The 16044-nt window shown below is 44.6% G+C and overlaps 1 protein-coding gene across 2 annotated transcripts in view; it reads right to left on the minus strand.

The window, feature by feature from the left end:
• Window positions 1–840: 840 nt before the first annotated feature.
• Window positions 841–16044, minus strand: part of LOC311056092 (NLR family CARD domain-containing protein 3-like) — a 119297-nt gene continuing 104093 nt past the window's right edge. For both annotated transcript variants that reach the window (XM_084072474.1, XM_084072475.1), the window contains one exon: window positions 841–1956. In XM_084072474.1, coding sequence (XP_083928600.1) covers window positions 1397–1956 — 560 coding nt within the window. In that variant the 3' untranslated portion in view covers window positions 841–1396. The remainder of the gene's footprint in view (window positions 1957–16044) is intronic.

Genomic DNA, 16044 nt, shown 5'->3' on the forward strand with positions numbered 1-16044 from the left:
CAAGCTCACAATGCATCTCCTCCTGTCTGAAAATAGCAGATCTACAAGCTCACAACGCATCTCCTCCTGTCTTAAAATAGCAGATCTACAAGCTCACAACGCATTTCCCCCGTCAGAAAATAGCAGATCTACAAGCACACAATGCATCCCCCCTGTCTGAAAATAGCAGATCTACAAGCTCACAATGCATCCCCCCTGTCTGAAAATAGCAGATCTACAAGCTCACAATGCATCCCCCCTGTCTGAGAATAGCAGATCTACAAGCTCACAACGCATCTCCCTGTTTGAAAATAGCAGATCTACAAGCTCACAACGCATCCCCCCTGTCTGAGAATAGCAGATCTACAAGCTCACAACGCATCTCCTCCTGTCTGAAAATAGCAGATCTACAAGCTCACAACGCATCTCCTCCTGTCTTAAAATAGCAGATCTACAAGCTCACAACGCATTCCCCCGTCAGAAAATAGCAGATCTACAAGCACACAACGCATCCCCCTGTCTGAAAATATCAGATCTACAAGCTCACAACGCATCCCCCCTGTCTGAAAATATCAGATCTACAAGCTCACAACGCATCCCCTCTGTCTGAAAATATCAGATCTACAAGCTCACAACGCATCCCCCTGTCTGAAAATATCAGATCTACAAGCACACAACGCATTCCCCTGTCAGAAAATAGCAGATCTACAAGCTCACAACGCATCCCCCCGTCTGAAAATAGCAGATCTACAAGCTCAGAACTTATCCCCCCTGTCTTAAAATAGCAGATCTACAAGCTCACAACACATTCCCCCATCAGAAAATAGCAGATCTACAAGCTCACAACGCATCCCCCCTGTCAGAAAATAGCAGATCTACAAGCTCACAATGCATCCCCCCTGTCAGAAAATAGCAGATCTACAAGCTCACAACGCATTCCCCCGTCTGAAAATAGCAGATCTACAAGCTCGCAACGCATCCCCCCTGTCAGAAAATAGCAGATCTACAAGCTAACAATTCATCCCCCCTGCGTGAAAATAGAAGATCTACAAGCTCATAACGCAACCCCCATGTCTGAAAATAGAAGATCTACAAGCTCACAATGCATCCCCCGTCTGAAAATAGCAGATCTACAAGCTCACAACGCATCCCCCGTCTGAAAATAGCAGATCTACAAGCTCACAACATATCCCTCGGATTCTGTCTGAAAATAAATCTAAAAGCTAACAACGCACCCCCCCCCCCCCCCCGTCTGAAAATATCAGATCTACAAGCATTGCACTGGAGGGGGTTGGGGGCGAGTACAGACCCCTGGGGGACTCCAGTCAGTTAAGTACAGTAGTATGTATATACTGTATCTGTAAGCTCTACTATATATTCTATATACATACTGTAGGGTGTAAGTGTTTCAACACGTTTACCAGATCTCACACACCTCTGCTGTACCTTCATAAACATCTATCCCTGCATATAGAGGTTGTGTGAAGGTGGTGTTTACTGTATAGAGGAGGGTCTGTTTGTTGTCATTAATACAGTAGAAAGACACAGTACCTGCTCTGTGATCTGTGTACACGCCCATTACCCCCTCACCCTCACCCCACCTCCCTGTGGAGACATCAGGTCCTGACAGTTTAGTCTGAATGCTGTTGTGTCTGAACATGTAGACTGAACCACCATACCAAGACCAATATAACATCCAGGACTTGTCATTGTGACCAAAGCCTGATAGCTTCTCCTCCTTTCTGGTGATGTCTATATAACTGACTGCTACACCAACCTCTCTTCCACTCCATTTTACTTCAAAGTAACAACGTTCAGGCAGACTCTCTTTACTCAACACCTGACGGTCAGAGGTAAATCTGTGTGGATGTTCAGGATGACGTTGGTCTTGTGGTGTATAAGTCACCTTCCTGTTCTCCTCTGACAGGATGAGGTTCTTGTTCACTGTGTTTTCATCCAGTGAAAGCTGACAGGAATCTGTGAGAAAAACAAAAGACAAAATATCACAACTAATGAAACACTTTACACCTGAGTCACTGTGTCGGCCATGTTATTAATGCTGAACATTTAGAAACTTAACCCATTAAGACCAGGAACACATCTGTGTCATTTTAACTTTGATTTATCTGTTCAATAATCAGTGCTGGAAAAAGTACTCAAATGTTTTACTCAAGTAAAAGTATCAAAACTGCAATGTAGAAATACTCTGTTACAAGTAAAAGTCCGGAATTAAAAAAATATTTGATTAAAAGTACAAAAGTGTTGCCATCAAAATGTACTTAAAGTAACAAAAGTACAAAGTACTCATTGTGCAGAATGTCCCATTACCCAGTTTTTAAATGTATAAAATATATTTAAAAAATGAAAATAGCAGATCTACAAGCTCACAATGGGTCTCATCACGACACATTGTGAGCTTGTAGATCTGCTGTTTTCAAATGGCCAAAATGTATATAGGGCTGAAGTGGTTAATTCATTATTAAAATAATAAATAAATCTACAAAGTAACTAGTAACAAAAGTTTTCAAATAAAAAAATTGTGGGATAGAAGTACAATATTTGCCTCTGAGATGTAGTGGAGTAGAAGTAAAAGTACTGAACATTGGAAATACTCAAAATTGTACTTAAGTACAGTACGTGAGTACATTTACTTAGTTACTTTACACCACTTTCAAACTTTATTTTTTTGGCTGTTAAAAAATAGCAGATCTACAAGCTCATAGCACGCCACTCGGTGCCGCGCTACGAGCTTGTACTGGAACAAATGTTCGTTTATTAAACTATAATATTCAAAGATTTGCTCACATTTTCATGATTTTTCAAAAATAACAGATCTACAAGCTCATAGCGCGGCACTCAGTCCCGCGCTATGAGCTTGTAGATCTGCTATTTTTGATTAGCCAAATAAATCTAAAATGACAGAGATAAGTTCCCGGTCTTAATGGGTTAAATAGCATCACAATCATTTTAACAACTCTTATATGTAGGTTATTCAAAAATAGCAGATCTGCAAGCTCATAGCGCGGCACCGATCTGCTATTTTAGAAAAATCGTGAAAATGTAAGCAAATCTTTGAATATATATATATTTAAAGCAAACATTTGTAACTCAAATCTTTGCTTCTGGGGGTCCGTGGAACAACATATTTTGAGATGGGGGTCCGCAGTCAAATCCATATAATTGTGGGGGTCCTTGACATGGTAACAGTTTGAGAACCACTGATATTATAACAACATACGTTTAGAAAAATGATTTAGAAGACATTTGTAGAATCCCGCGGCATTCTACAAACGGCAAATAGCGCGGCACTCGGTGCCGCGCTATGAGCTTGTAGATCTGCTATTTTTTGAAGAAATCACGAAAATATGAAATCTGCTCTTGTAGATCTGCTATTTTTGAATAGCCAAAGTATAAGATAATGCTTCAATTAGATAGATCTAATTAAATTAGATAGCAGATCTACAAGCTCACAATATGTCAAATTGTGATGTGTTGTGAGCTTGTAGATATGTTATTTGCACTTTTCATACTGAGACAAAAGAAATCCTCAGTGTTAACCCATTCAAACCAGGAAAGTGTTTTTTTCTGTTTAGATTTTAGTGAACAGTGGTTCTCATAAATAGCAGATCTACAAGCTCACAGCGTGTCTCCTCGTGCCACGCTGCGAGCTTGTACATCATATTACATCACATACATATTTTTGAACATTTTTTGAAAAAACTTGAAATTGTTTGAAAGATTTTGAAAGAAAACAAAACATTTCTGGGGTCCCTGGCATAAAACATGTTCAGTAGTGGGTTTGGTGATGTTCTATATTGTCTGAATCAGCTTTCTGTTTCAGCGTACAATGTAAGTCAATGAGGATCATGTTTAGAATTATTAAATTATCAATTTATAATCAATGGATACATTATTTTACATTTCTTGTCCTAGAATAGAATAGAACTTTATTGTCACATCACATGAATTACAAGTAAAACAGTGGGTGAAAAACATTGTAGTGCAGCTTAAAACAACAACAGCAGTTGAGAGTACAAATAGTGCAAAAAACTTTAAGATCGTTTTAATTTTAAAAAAACTAAACGACACTCATATTAATAATAAAAAACAACAATAATTTAAGTCCAGTGTGTCCAAGGTGTACAGCCAGTCCTACACTACTGCTTATTTAGCAGTCTCACTACCGTGGGGAAAAAGCTATTTAGTGTCCTATTGGTGGTACTTTGGATGCTAAGAAATCGTTTACCAGGGCGAGGGTTTCTGCAGGCCTTGAAAAGTTTATGGCTGGGGTGGTAAGTGTCTTTTATAATCCGATCTGCTTTGGCTGTGCATCTTTTTTCGTAAAGTTCTTGGAGGGATGGAAGTTCACCTCCTATGATGCACTGGGCCGCTTTCACCACCCTCTGCAAGGCCCCCCTGTCGAGTGCGGTGCAACTGCCATACCAAGCAGTACAGCAGTACAATAGCACGCTCTCGACCGTGCTGTTATAAAAGGACCTGAGGATGCTGGGGCTGACACTGAACTTTTTCAGCTGCCGGAGGCAGTGGAGGCGTTGTTGGGCCTTCTTTGTCACATGTGTGGTGTGTGTTGACCATTTAAGGTCTTGAGTGATGTGTACCCCGAGAAACTTGAATTCACTGACCCTCTCCACCGCCACTCCATCGATGTAAATAGGGGCGTGCTCTCTCCTTGGTACCCTGTAGGCCACAATCAACTCCTTGGTCTTCTTAACATTGAGGGTCAGATTATCCTCCTGGCATCGTAGAGCCAGTAGTCTGATCTCCTCTCTGTGTTCAGTATCGTCGTCATTGACAATCATGCCCATGACTGTCGTGTCGTCTGCATACTTGACCATGATGTTGGAACTGAGCTTGGTCTCGCATGTCGTGGGTATAGAGGGAATAGAGGAGGGGGCTCAGCACACAGCCTTGGGGGGCTCCAGTGCTGAGGGTCAGGGGGTCAGATGTTATGTCACCCATTCTCACAACTTGGCAGCGGTTTGTCAGGAAGTTCAGTATCCAGGTGCACAGTGCCGGATGCACGCCCAGGACTTTGAGCTTTGCATCGAGCCTGGCAGGAACTATGGTGTTGAAGGCTGAACTATAGTCCACAAACAGCATCCTTACACACCTGCTGCCCTTGTTCTTCACGTCCAGATGTTGGAGGGCGGAGTGGAGAGCCAGTGCAATTGCGTCGTCGGTCGATCTATTCTGCCGGTATGCAAATTGCCAGGGGTCCAGAGTGGGGGGCAGCATCGCACAGATGTAGTCTCTCACTAGCTTTTCAAAGCATTTACATGCAATGGAGGTTAGAGCGACAGGTCTCCAGTCATTCAGGCCTACCACCTTGGACTGCTTTGGGACCGGGACGATGGTGGACATCTTGAAGCTGGCAGGGACCACTCCTTGGAAAAGGGAGAGGTTAAAGATGTCCGTGTAAACATCTGCTAGCTGGTCCGCACAGGCCTTGAGGACACGGCCTGGTATATTGTCCGGGCCTGAGGCCTTGTGGATATTCAGCCCTTTAAAGGCTCTCCGTACATCATGGACAGAGATAGACAGCGGGCAGGCGTCCCTGGATGGGGACGGTGCAGGTTGTGCTGTGTTTGTGGCCTGCTCAAACAGGGTGAAAAAGATGTTCAGCTCATTCGGGAGAGAGGCCGAGGGGTTCCCTGTATGACTGGTCCCTCCCCTGTAGTTTGTAATGTTCTGTAGGCCTTGCCACGTACTCCTCACATCACCGCTGTTAAATTGGTCCTCCAGTTTGGCCGCATACTCCTTCTTGGCCTTTCGGATGGTCCTCTGGAGGTCGGCCCGTGTGGTTCCGATGTCCCCAGCCCGAAAGGCAGCGTTGCGGGCCTGAAGTGCCTGATGGACCTCGCCGTTCAACCAGGGGTGCTGGTTAGGGTACACCCTGACGAGCTTCCTCTGAACAGTGTCGTCTATGCAGTCTATGATGTGACTGTTGACTGCATCTGTGTACACACTGACATTGTCCTCAGAGGCCTGCCTGTGCACCCCCCAGTCAGTGTGATGGAACCGGACCTGGAGTTCGACGAGGGACTGCTCTGTCCAGACTCTAACTTCCCGTGCTGTGACAGGTGTTTTCTTCAGCCTGTGCCTGTAGGCGGGCAGCAGCTGGATAGCCATGTGGTCTGACTTTCCAAATGGACTTTCCAAAGGTGGTCGGAGCAGGGCCTTATAGCCTTTCTTGACAGTGCTGTAACAGTGGTCCAGGGTATTTTCTCCTCTTGTGGCCACTGTGATGTGTTGGTGGTAATGTGGGAGAACTTTTTTCAAGTTGGCCTTGTTAAAGTCTCCTGCCACTACAATGGCCGCATTTGGGTGTGCAGACTCCTGAGACCTTATAAAACCTGATAGTTCTTTTAGGGCTATATCAGTCTTAGCTGCAGGATGAATGTAAACAGCACATAAAATTACAGCACTGAACTCCCTGGGGAGCCAGAAGGGACGGCATTTAACAAAGAGACATTCCAGGTCCACAGAGCAGTGTGACGTCACTGTGTGTGTGTGTCTACACACCAGGCGTTGTTGGTGTAGATACAAACTCCTCCCCCGCTCTGTTTACCTTTCGGGTCCGATGTGATGCGGTCAGTGCGGTGGACAGAGAAGCCCTGTAGAGCGATATAGCTGTTAGTGTGTTTATTTCCCAGCCACGTTTCAGTGAAGATGAGGGCACTAGTGTTCCTCGTTTCCTCCTGGAACTTAATGCGTCCACGTAGCTCAGAGAGCTTGTTGTCCAGTGACTGGGCATTGGCCAGGAGGATCGTCGGTAGGGCGACACGACTTCCGCGCCGTCTCGTTCGTACGAGGACTCCGGCTCGTCTTCCCCGCCGTACCCTTCTCCTCCTTCGGCTCCAACCGATTCCCTCGGTCGGGGCGAGAAACAGCGTTTCTCCCACAACGCTACTCAGTGGCGGGTTGTACGGGTTTTCCGCAAATATCTCCGGTAAACTATGTGCGATCGCGCTTCTAATGTTAATCAGTGATTCTCTACCGTATACTCGTGAGGATCGCGCGTTATAAATAAAAATCATCACCGCGAAAAGCACTAAAATTGGCTTCAAACTGCTGGTGTGAGAGAGCTTGCACCCACGGCTGCCTTCCTTCGGCGCCATCATTCGGTGTTCCTTTGGAGTTCCATCATGATATCAACCCAAACCTCTACCACAGTGGTCTGGCCCTTTAAATGAATCACTGTAACTATGAAGGTTGTTTAGAGCATTGGTTCTCAAAGTGGGGTCCGGGGACCCCCAGGGGTCCTTGGGGGGGTTCCAGGGGGTCCCCAGCAAAATGTGTTAATATAGCATCACAATAATTTTAACCACTTTAACCTTTTATACTTAGGCTACACAAAAACAGCAGATCTACAAGCTCATAGCGCGGCACCGATCTGCTATTTTTGAAAAATCTTGAAACTGTATGCAAATCTTTGTATAAATATATATGTTTTAACATTTGTAACTCAAATCTTTGCTTCTGGGGGTCCCTGGAACAACATATTTTGAGATGGGGGTCCGCGGCCAAATCCATATAATTGTGGGGGTCCTTGACATGAAAACAGTTAGGATTTAGAAGAATTGTAGAGTTAAAAATGTTCGCTTAAATATTTATTCAAAGATTTACGCACATTTTCGTGATTTGTTCAAAAAATAGCAGATCTACAAGCTCATAGCAAGGCACTATGAGCTTGTAGATCTATTTTTGAATAGCCAAAGTATAAGATAATGCTTAAATTAGATAGAAGATCTACAGCAGATCTGTGAGCTTGTAGATCTGTTATTTGCACTTTTCATACTTTTTCAGACAACAAAGTATATCGTTGCTGTCACTCAGGCAGAAACCTTGTATCTCCATATTAATCAAAACTATTGAAAATAGGTGATCTATAAGCCCTCTATATGAGGTTTACATCTGACACACACACACACACACACACACACACACACACACACACACACACACACACACACACACACACACACACACACACACACACACACACACACACACACACACACACACACACACACACACACACACACACACACTAAAAATAGGGGTTAACCCATTAAAACCAGGAAAGTGTCCTTTTAGATTTTAGTGTTTTGGAACAGTGGTTCTCATAAATAGCAGATCTACAAGCTCACAGCGCGTCACTTCGTGCCCCGCTGCAAGCTTTTACATCTGATATTTATGAAATTTTTTGAAAAAAAAAAAAAAAGATTTCTGGGGGTCCCTGGCACAAAACATGTCCAGATGGAGGGGGGGGGGGGCTCTGGATTAGGAAGAAAACCTGTTTGTTTATGTACTAAAAGAGTGACTTTGAGATCTGTTTCAGCGTACAATGTAAGTCATATGTCAAACTCAAGGCCTGCGGGCCAAATCAGGCCCGTGGGAAATTATCTTTGGCCCGCCAGATGATATTGAATTACAATTACAATATTCCCACTCGCCTCGGGCGTCTATCCGTCTCCTAAACTTAACCTCAGTAAACCAAAACAATGGGGCGAGTGGGGTTTTGGGTAGCATCGATCTCAAGGCTTTTACTTTTTATTTTTGCTAAAAAATAAAAGGGGTTTTGGCCGCACTGACTGTTTACCAGTCCCGCCATGCAATGCGAGAGTATTTGTATCCAGAAACCGCGTCTTCAGTATTCATCACACTGTGACTGCAGCAGTGGCACTGACTGTCAGCGTATCGTATCGCATTCATTCGCCGGTGGTCAACAGGTACCCCTCTCCCCAAAAATGGCAAAACGAAAGGTGGACTCTGAGCACAGGGATTTTTTAAAGCCAGGTGGGAGGCAGAATACATGTTCACCGATGTAAAGGGAAAACCTGTGTGTCTTCTGTGTGGAGACAGTGTGGCGATAAGAATATAACCTAAGAAGGCACTTCTTAACGTCAGCGAAACACAAAGAGATAGACAAATACATGAATATGGACATGGAACAAAGGCTACAGAAGGTAGAAGAATTAAAAAAAGGTCTGAAGTCCCAGCAGGCTTTGTTCACAAAAGCCAAATCACAAAGCGAGGCTGCTGTCAAGGCCAGTTTTATTGTTGCAGAATAGGTCGCAAAATCAGCCCGGCCTTTTACCGAGGGAGAGTTTATCAAAAACTGTATGATGAAAGTTTGTGACGCCGTGTGCCCGGAAAAAATGCAATTGTTTTCAAATGTGAGCCTGAGCAGGAACACCGTTGCTGACCGTGTACAAGAGCTTTCCACCAATCTAAAACAGCAGCTTGTGAGAAAGGGAAAAGAATTTGTCGCATACTCCCTTGCTGTGGACGAGAGCACGGACATATCTGACATTGCCCAGCTGTCAATTTTAATCCGTGGAGTGACTCTGGCCTGTGCGTAACTGAAGAGTTTTTGGAATTACGTCATATGCATGGCACAACTACAAGAAAATATCTGTACGAAGAGGTCTCCAGGTGTGTAAATGACATGGGGCTGCCTTGGGATAAACTTGTGGGACTCACAACAGACGGAGCGCCTGCTATGTGCGGTGACAAGAGTGGATCGGTGGCCAAGTTTCGGGAGAGAATACAGGAGGAGAACGACAAAGGTGAGCTGACATCTTATGGCATCTTATGTGGCAAAGCTTTGAAAATGGAACATGTAATGAGCACGATAAAAAAAGCAGTTAACTTTATTAGAGCCAGAGGATTAAATCACCGCCGGTTCAAGACGTTTTAGGGGGAGTTAAATTCAGAGTATGGTGATCTGCCCTATCACACAGAGGCGCGATGGCTAAGCCAGGGAAAGGTACTGAAAAGATGTTTCGAGCTGCGTGAGGAGATCTGTCAGTTCATGGAAAGCAAAGGGAAAGACACGACAGAGCTTCGAGATCAAATGTTCCTGTGTTTAGTGGCGTTTCTCTGCGACATAACAGGCCACCTTAATGCACTGAACCTGCAGCTGCAGGGGCGGGGCGTGTCGTCTCCGACATGTACCCCACAGTGAAGGCTTTTAAAACCAAGCTGCTCCTCTGGGAGACGCAGATGCGACACGAACACTTTTGCCATCTTCCGTGCTGCCAGACCTTGAGAGAGCAGGTCTCTACCGCCGGGTTCCCGAGTGCACAGTTTGCTGAAAAACTCAGCATACTTGGTGCCAACTTCAAGCGACAATTTGCCGACTTTGAGACCCCAAAAAGCAGGTTTTAACTGTTCAGCAATCCATTTGCAGCTGACGTGGAAAGCGCACCACCAAACCTACAAATGGAGCTGATTGAGCTCCAGTGTAATGACACACTGAAGGCAAAATATGAGTCTGTGGGTGCTGCTGAGTTTGCACGTTTCATCCCCGACACAATGCCCCAGCTGCGCGCCCAAGCTGCTCAGACGCTAGCTATGTTTGGCAGCACATACCTGTGTGAACAACTGTTCTCTCTGATGAAGCTAAATAAAACAGCACATAGGAGTCGTCTTACTGATGAACACCTTCACTCAATCCTGAGGATTTCCTCAGCTCAGAGCCTGACCCCAAACATTGATGAACTTGTACACAAGATGAGACTCCAAGTATCAGGCTCAGACAAGTGAGCATCACAGAGCAGCAGACTGAGCTAGTAATTCAGTTTTATTTTTGCATCTGTTAGCACAGGACTGTCAGGACATAGGATTTTTCTTTGAAGGAAATATTTTTTGGGGGCTGTTTGCCTTTATATATTTTTTGTTCAGTTGAATGGACTCAGGAGAGGTTACAGCTGGCCATTAGAAATTAATGCAACTGATTTCATTGACTTTCTCATTTTACATTAGAAAGCAGTTATTGGTGAGAATCATAGAGCAGCAAATTAAGCTTTAACAATGCATTTTATGCATGCACTTTCATTTTTGCATTTATCTTACTTACATACAGTATTAAGTGTATTTGATTTTTGAAGGACATTTATTTTGTTGCTGTTTGCCTGTTTGCTACTTGAAATTACTGACAAGAAAATATTGCAACAGATTAAATTTGTTTGATTAATAGCCTGTGTATGGTGTGTGCAATACGTTTTTGGGGTTTAATAAAACCAGCATTATCCAGTGTGGATCTTGTGAAAGAGATAACACGTTTCTGTGTCTCATGATGTGTCCTGTGTTTCAGGGTAATCTATAAACTGCATATCAGGTACCCACGCCGGGACCTGAACCAGTCCGGCCCTTGACTTATAACATTTTTTTAATTTAGGCCCCCTGTGTATTTGAGTTTGACATCCCTGATGTAAGTCAATGAGGAGAATATTTAGAACTATTCATTTCTAATCAATGGATATATTATTTTACATTTCTTGTCCTTTAGAGTTCCATCATGACATCAAGGTAACTACACAACCCAAACCTCTACCACAGTGGACTGGCCCTTTAAATGAATCACTGTAACTATGAAGGTTGTTTAGAGCATTGGTTCTCAAAGTGGGGTCCGGGGACCCCAGGGGTCCTTGGGGGGGTTCCAGGGGGTCCCCAGCAAAATGTGTTAATAGCATCACAATAATATTAACCACTTTAACCTTTTATACTTAGGCTACTCAAAATAACAGATCTACAAGCTCATAGCACGGCACCGATCTGCTATTTTTTAAAAGTCGTGAAAATGTGTGCAAATCTTTGAATATATATATATATATATGTATATATTTTTTTAAAGCAAACATTTGTAACTAATTAAAAATGTTCATTTAAAAAAATATTTATTCAAAAGATTTACGCACATTTTTATGATTTTTTCAGAAAATAGCAGATCTACAAGCTCATAGCGCGGCACTCTGTGCCGGACCCCAATGCGTATAATGATTATTATTGTACCATCACTTCCTTCAGTAAAATGTTTGCACCGCAAAACCTCTCGTGTCTGTGACTCTCCTTGAATGTATCCCTTTACCTAAACTGGCATGGTGGCATCATGCCGAAAAAGGATTTCATATCAAAAGTCTTTTGAAGAGACGGTCGCACTGTGGATTTATTCTACCGTCAGAGCGCGAGAGGATTGCGAGCGTGCAGCGCGCAATATGTCAACGTCACTAAGAGCTCCGAAACAATGGTGCTTAACCAAGATAGAGAATGTGAACTCGTTTGAAAACTGGCGACAGAATCTCCTGTACACACTGTTACTTGACAATGAGTTCGCCCCGTTCCTTGTTGACGGCGCAGCGTGGGAGAAGAAGACTAGAGCGTCTCCACACAGGTTTCCATGACGACGGGGAGGACCTCCCCCGCGCGCAGCGTCGACAAAGGAACAGAAAGTAAGCATGCTGGAATTAATGCTTGGACAAATAGACAATTATTGTCCTGTGATTTCACATCAAAGTATAGTGAAAAACTCTACATCCATTGACAATATATGGCAGGCTATCCGTCAGCATTATGGATTTCAGTGCATAGCAGCACAATTCATTGACTTTGCTGCCATTAAATTGGAACCTAATGAGAGACCAGAAAACTTATTTCAGCGCATAATGGCGTTTGTGGAGGACAATATGTTGCAAAGACTCTGGGATCAGTCACACGGCAGAAGTTGTGACAGAAGATGAGGAGCTGTCACCATCACTTGAGAACTTTATTGTGCTTACATGGCTCTGCCTCCTGCATGATGACCTACCCAGACTTGTGAAGCAGCGGTATGGCACAGAGCTACGTTCACGGACACTCACATCCATTAAGCCAGAGATTTCACAGGCCCTTGATTCCCTGTTAAATGAACTACGGGCGTCAGAAGATGCAAGGGCTATGCGCACAGCTGTGTCTGGATTTTCCAGGTCTAGTTCTAGATTCTCTAGCTCTAGATGTTCCAAGCCAAAACAACAAATGAATCATGTTCCGAGGAGGAGGGTGTGGCCTCTGTGTAAGGAAGCCAGAAGGCCTGATGAACATTTTTTGAGCAAATGCCCATTTCTGCCTCCTGAGGACAAAAGGTTCATGGCAAAAACACGGCAGGTTACGGGTGAGCAGATTGAGTCTGAGGACGAATCAGACAACTTCGCTGGTGAAGAGATGACTGCAGCCAGTGTTGTTCAGCGGGTGTTCATCAAGTTATCACCGTATCTTGACACCTTTCATGGACATTGAGCTGTAAGACTCACTATTGACAGTGGCGCAACAGGAAATATGATGAAGGCATCATGTGCCACAAGACTGGGTGTCACCGTTACAAAGACCACACAATTGTCCCATCAGGCAGACGGCTCGTCCCCGTTGAAGGTATTGGGGGAGATAAGAACATGCTTTCAAAGGGACGGGCACAACCTCTACTTTGAAGGCGAACCTTGATTCAGACATCTTGGTTGGGATCCCGTTCATGGTGAAGAACAACATATCTATTAGGCCAGCCAAACATCAGGTGTGTGTGGGTGAAAACATCTATTATTATGGCACCCAGCACAAGAGCGATAGACATATCAAATCCCCTTATCCAGGGACTCATGGAAATATTGTGGAGTTGTTACACCGTTTAAGGGCGTTCGTCTGTACGTGCGTAGCGCCATGGGCATGCTGGGGTCTGAGACGACGTTGGAGGAGTTGACGTGCAGCGTGTTCGGGGATCTTCTTGAGCAAGGCCACATAGCCAAAGTGGCAGACGACATGTACTGTGGCCCAAACAATCTTGACAACCTGTTGGCCATCTGGAGGAGGGTGTTGTCAGCTTTACAGCCTTGTGGATTAAAACTTACCGCCACCAAAACCACCATAGCGCCCATACAGACCTCTATTCTAGGCTGGGTGTGGCATCAAGGCAACTATCCGAGCCACCCCTCACCGTGTGTCTGCCCTGGCTGCGTGCCCTCCCCCAAAAACTGTGACTGAGATGCGGTCGTTCATTGGAGCCTACAAGGTGCTCATGTACTCAAAAACTGTGCTACCACACTTGCTCCAATTGATGACGTGGTTGCTTAGAGAGACTCAAAGGATGTGATCCAGTGGTCAGACGAGTTGCTGTGTGCTTTCAATAACTCCCAGAAGGCCTTGTCCTCGGGCCCATGCCATTACATTGCCACGACCTGCTGAGCTATGGATTGTTACTGATGGTGCTGTCAGGGACCCGGGTTTGGCAGCTACGCTGTACATCACCTGTAAGGACACTGTGAAAGTTGCAGGGTACTTTAGTGCTAAGTTTCACAAAAATCAGTCCTCCTGGCTGACCTGTGAGGTTGAGGCCTTGTCCATAGCAGCAGCAGTAAAGCACTTTGCCCCCTATATATTATTCAGTCATCTCAGAGGACATGTGTTCTGACAGACAGCAAGCCATGTGTCCAGGCTTTTGAGAAACTGTGTAAGGGGGAGTTCTCAGCAAGTCTTCGTGTCACTTAGTTCCTGTCAACAGCTAGCCGGTACCAGGTGCTTGTCCGGCATGTGGCGGGGGCATCGATCTTAACTCAATTTCTGCCAATCACGCATCAATGCGATCTATTAAATAGCGCACTTAAAGGATAAAGGATAATTCCTTTTAACAGGTCGTTCATGAAAGTCCTTGCGGTCTTGTTTCCAATGAGAACCTGTGAGCAATTAGGGGTGAAGAGTCTTGCTCAGGGACAAATTTATTTTCATCGACACATATGCTGGCCTGGCCTGGAATCGAACCTGGGGCAACCAGGGCCTCTGGCACCTTAGGCGGGCTCACTAACCACTCAGCTATGGCCGCCCCTTATGGCCACCAAGATCGCATAAATGCGTTCTATTAAAAAAATTGGAAAAAAAATGAAAAAAGTATATATATATTTTTTTTTTTTTCTTCAATTTGACCCAAAGACCAAGGAGATTTTTCGAAGATCTAGACTCCTATCCACTTCCTTGTTAACTCAAAACTTAAAAATTCTGTATCTCGGCTCCTGAGTACTTTTTTAATTTCAATGAAAAATCTCTGGCAGAAAACAGCAAAAAAACTGAAATAATTAGGGCAGGCTAAGTGTTAACGTCTGATTTCGCTAGCCGCAATGCACTAGAGTGTGACAATCCAACTTGCCAGATATGTACATTCGTTCGTGGCGGCTGAGTCTGTTGTGTGCCAGGTTAGCACTGGGGACATTATGAGGGGAGCTCAGAAAATGCTGTTCACTTCTAGGTCAGCGTGGTTGGCTATACAGGCTGAGTGCTCGGACCTCAGACGTACAAGTGCTCATCTCTGTCAGGGGACACGACCGTCGAAGAAACTAACAAATGTGCGTGATGTGAAGCGTTGCTTGAATGCAGCCACGTTGTCCAGGGATGGTCTCCTGGTTTTCCATCGCCACACTCCTCTTGCGGCATCAACTGAGTGTATTGTAGTGCCCAGGGCCCAGTTGAAGACAATTGTGCAGCTTTACTTCTATGCTTTGGACATGGACGCGTCTGTGCAACGTGTCGCTAACGGGTGTCATCAATGTGTCCCTGAAAAAAAGCCCCTGTATTCATGCTTGATCAGTCTACGAGTGACCCACCCCCCGATGTGTTTAGACGTGAACGCCAGTTCATTCTTAAGCAATATTACACGAGAGGGTGTGCTTTACCGTCATTATTGGCACGCCAGTGATGCGGTCAGGAACGAGGCGCAGCCGAGTTCCGCCAGCATCACTGAAGTGCCAATAATGTAAGGTAAAGCACACCCTCGAGTGTAATATTGCGATTATACAACAGTTAGTTACCAACAAAACACATGCAAATGTATTCATATTGTGGGGCAATTCATAATAAAAATGTTTCGCTATTATGTTTCCCTGTAAAGAGAAGAGTTTATTTGACTGAGACAAAATAGTCCCTGCAGCGCTCTGAGGCACTCAGAGCGCACAACACAGCTGAGGCACATCACAGCTGATTCCAGTAGGCTATATGCTCCGTCGTACGAAGGTATCGCACGGCGAAAATAGCCGATCTACAAGCTCACAACGCGTCGCGTTGTGAACTTGTAGATTGGCTATTTTCTCCTTCTCATCCTCTTCTAAACATTGATCAACCGTAAGTCCACCAAATAAATCAAAATTAACAACATAGTCCATTTTGCGTAGCTGTTTGTTCTCCGGTGGCGGCGGTGGGTCAGGATACTCTCTGTTTGTTTTCGTACCGTGGGACAGCGTGACGTCA

Source organism: Gymnoscopelus microlampas (assembly GCF_963454915.1).
Source record: "Gymnoscopelus microlampas genome assembly, chromosome: 11".
Taxonomy (NCBI): domain Eukaryota; kingdom Metazoa; phylum Chordata; class Actinopteri; order Myctophiformes; family Myctophidae; genus Gymnoscopelus; species Gymnoscopelus microlampas.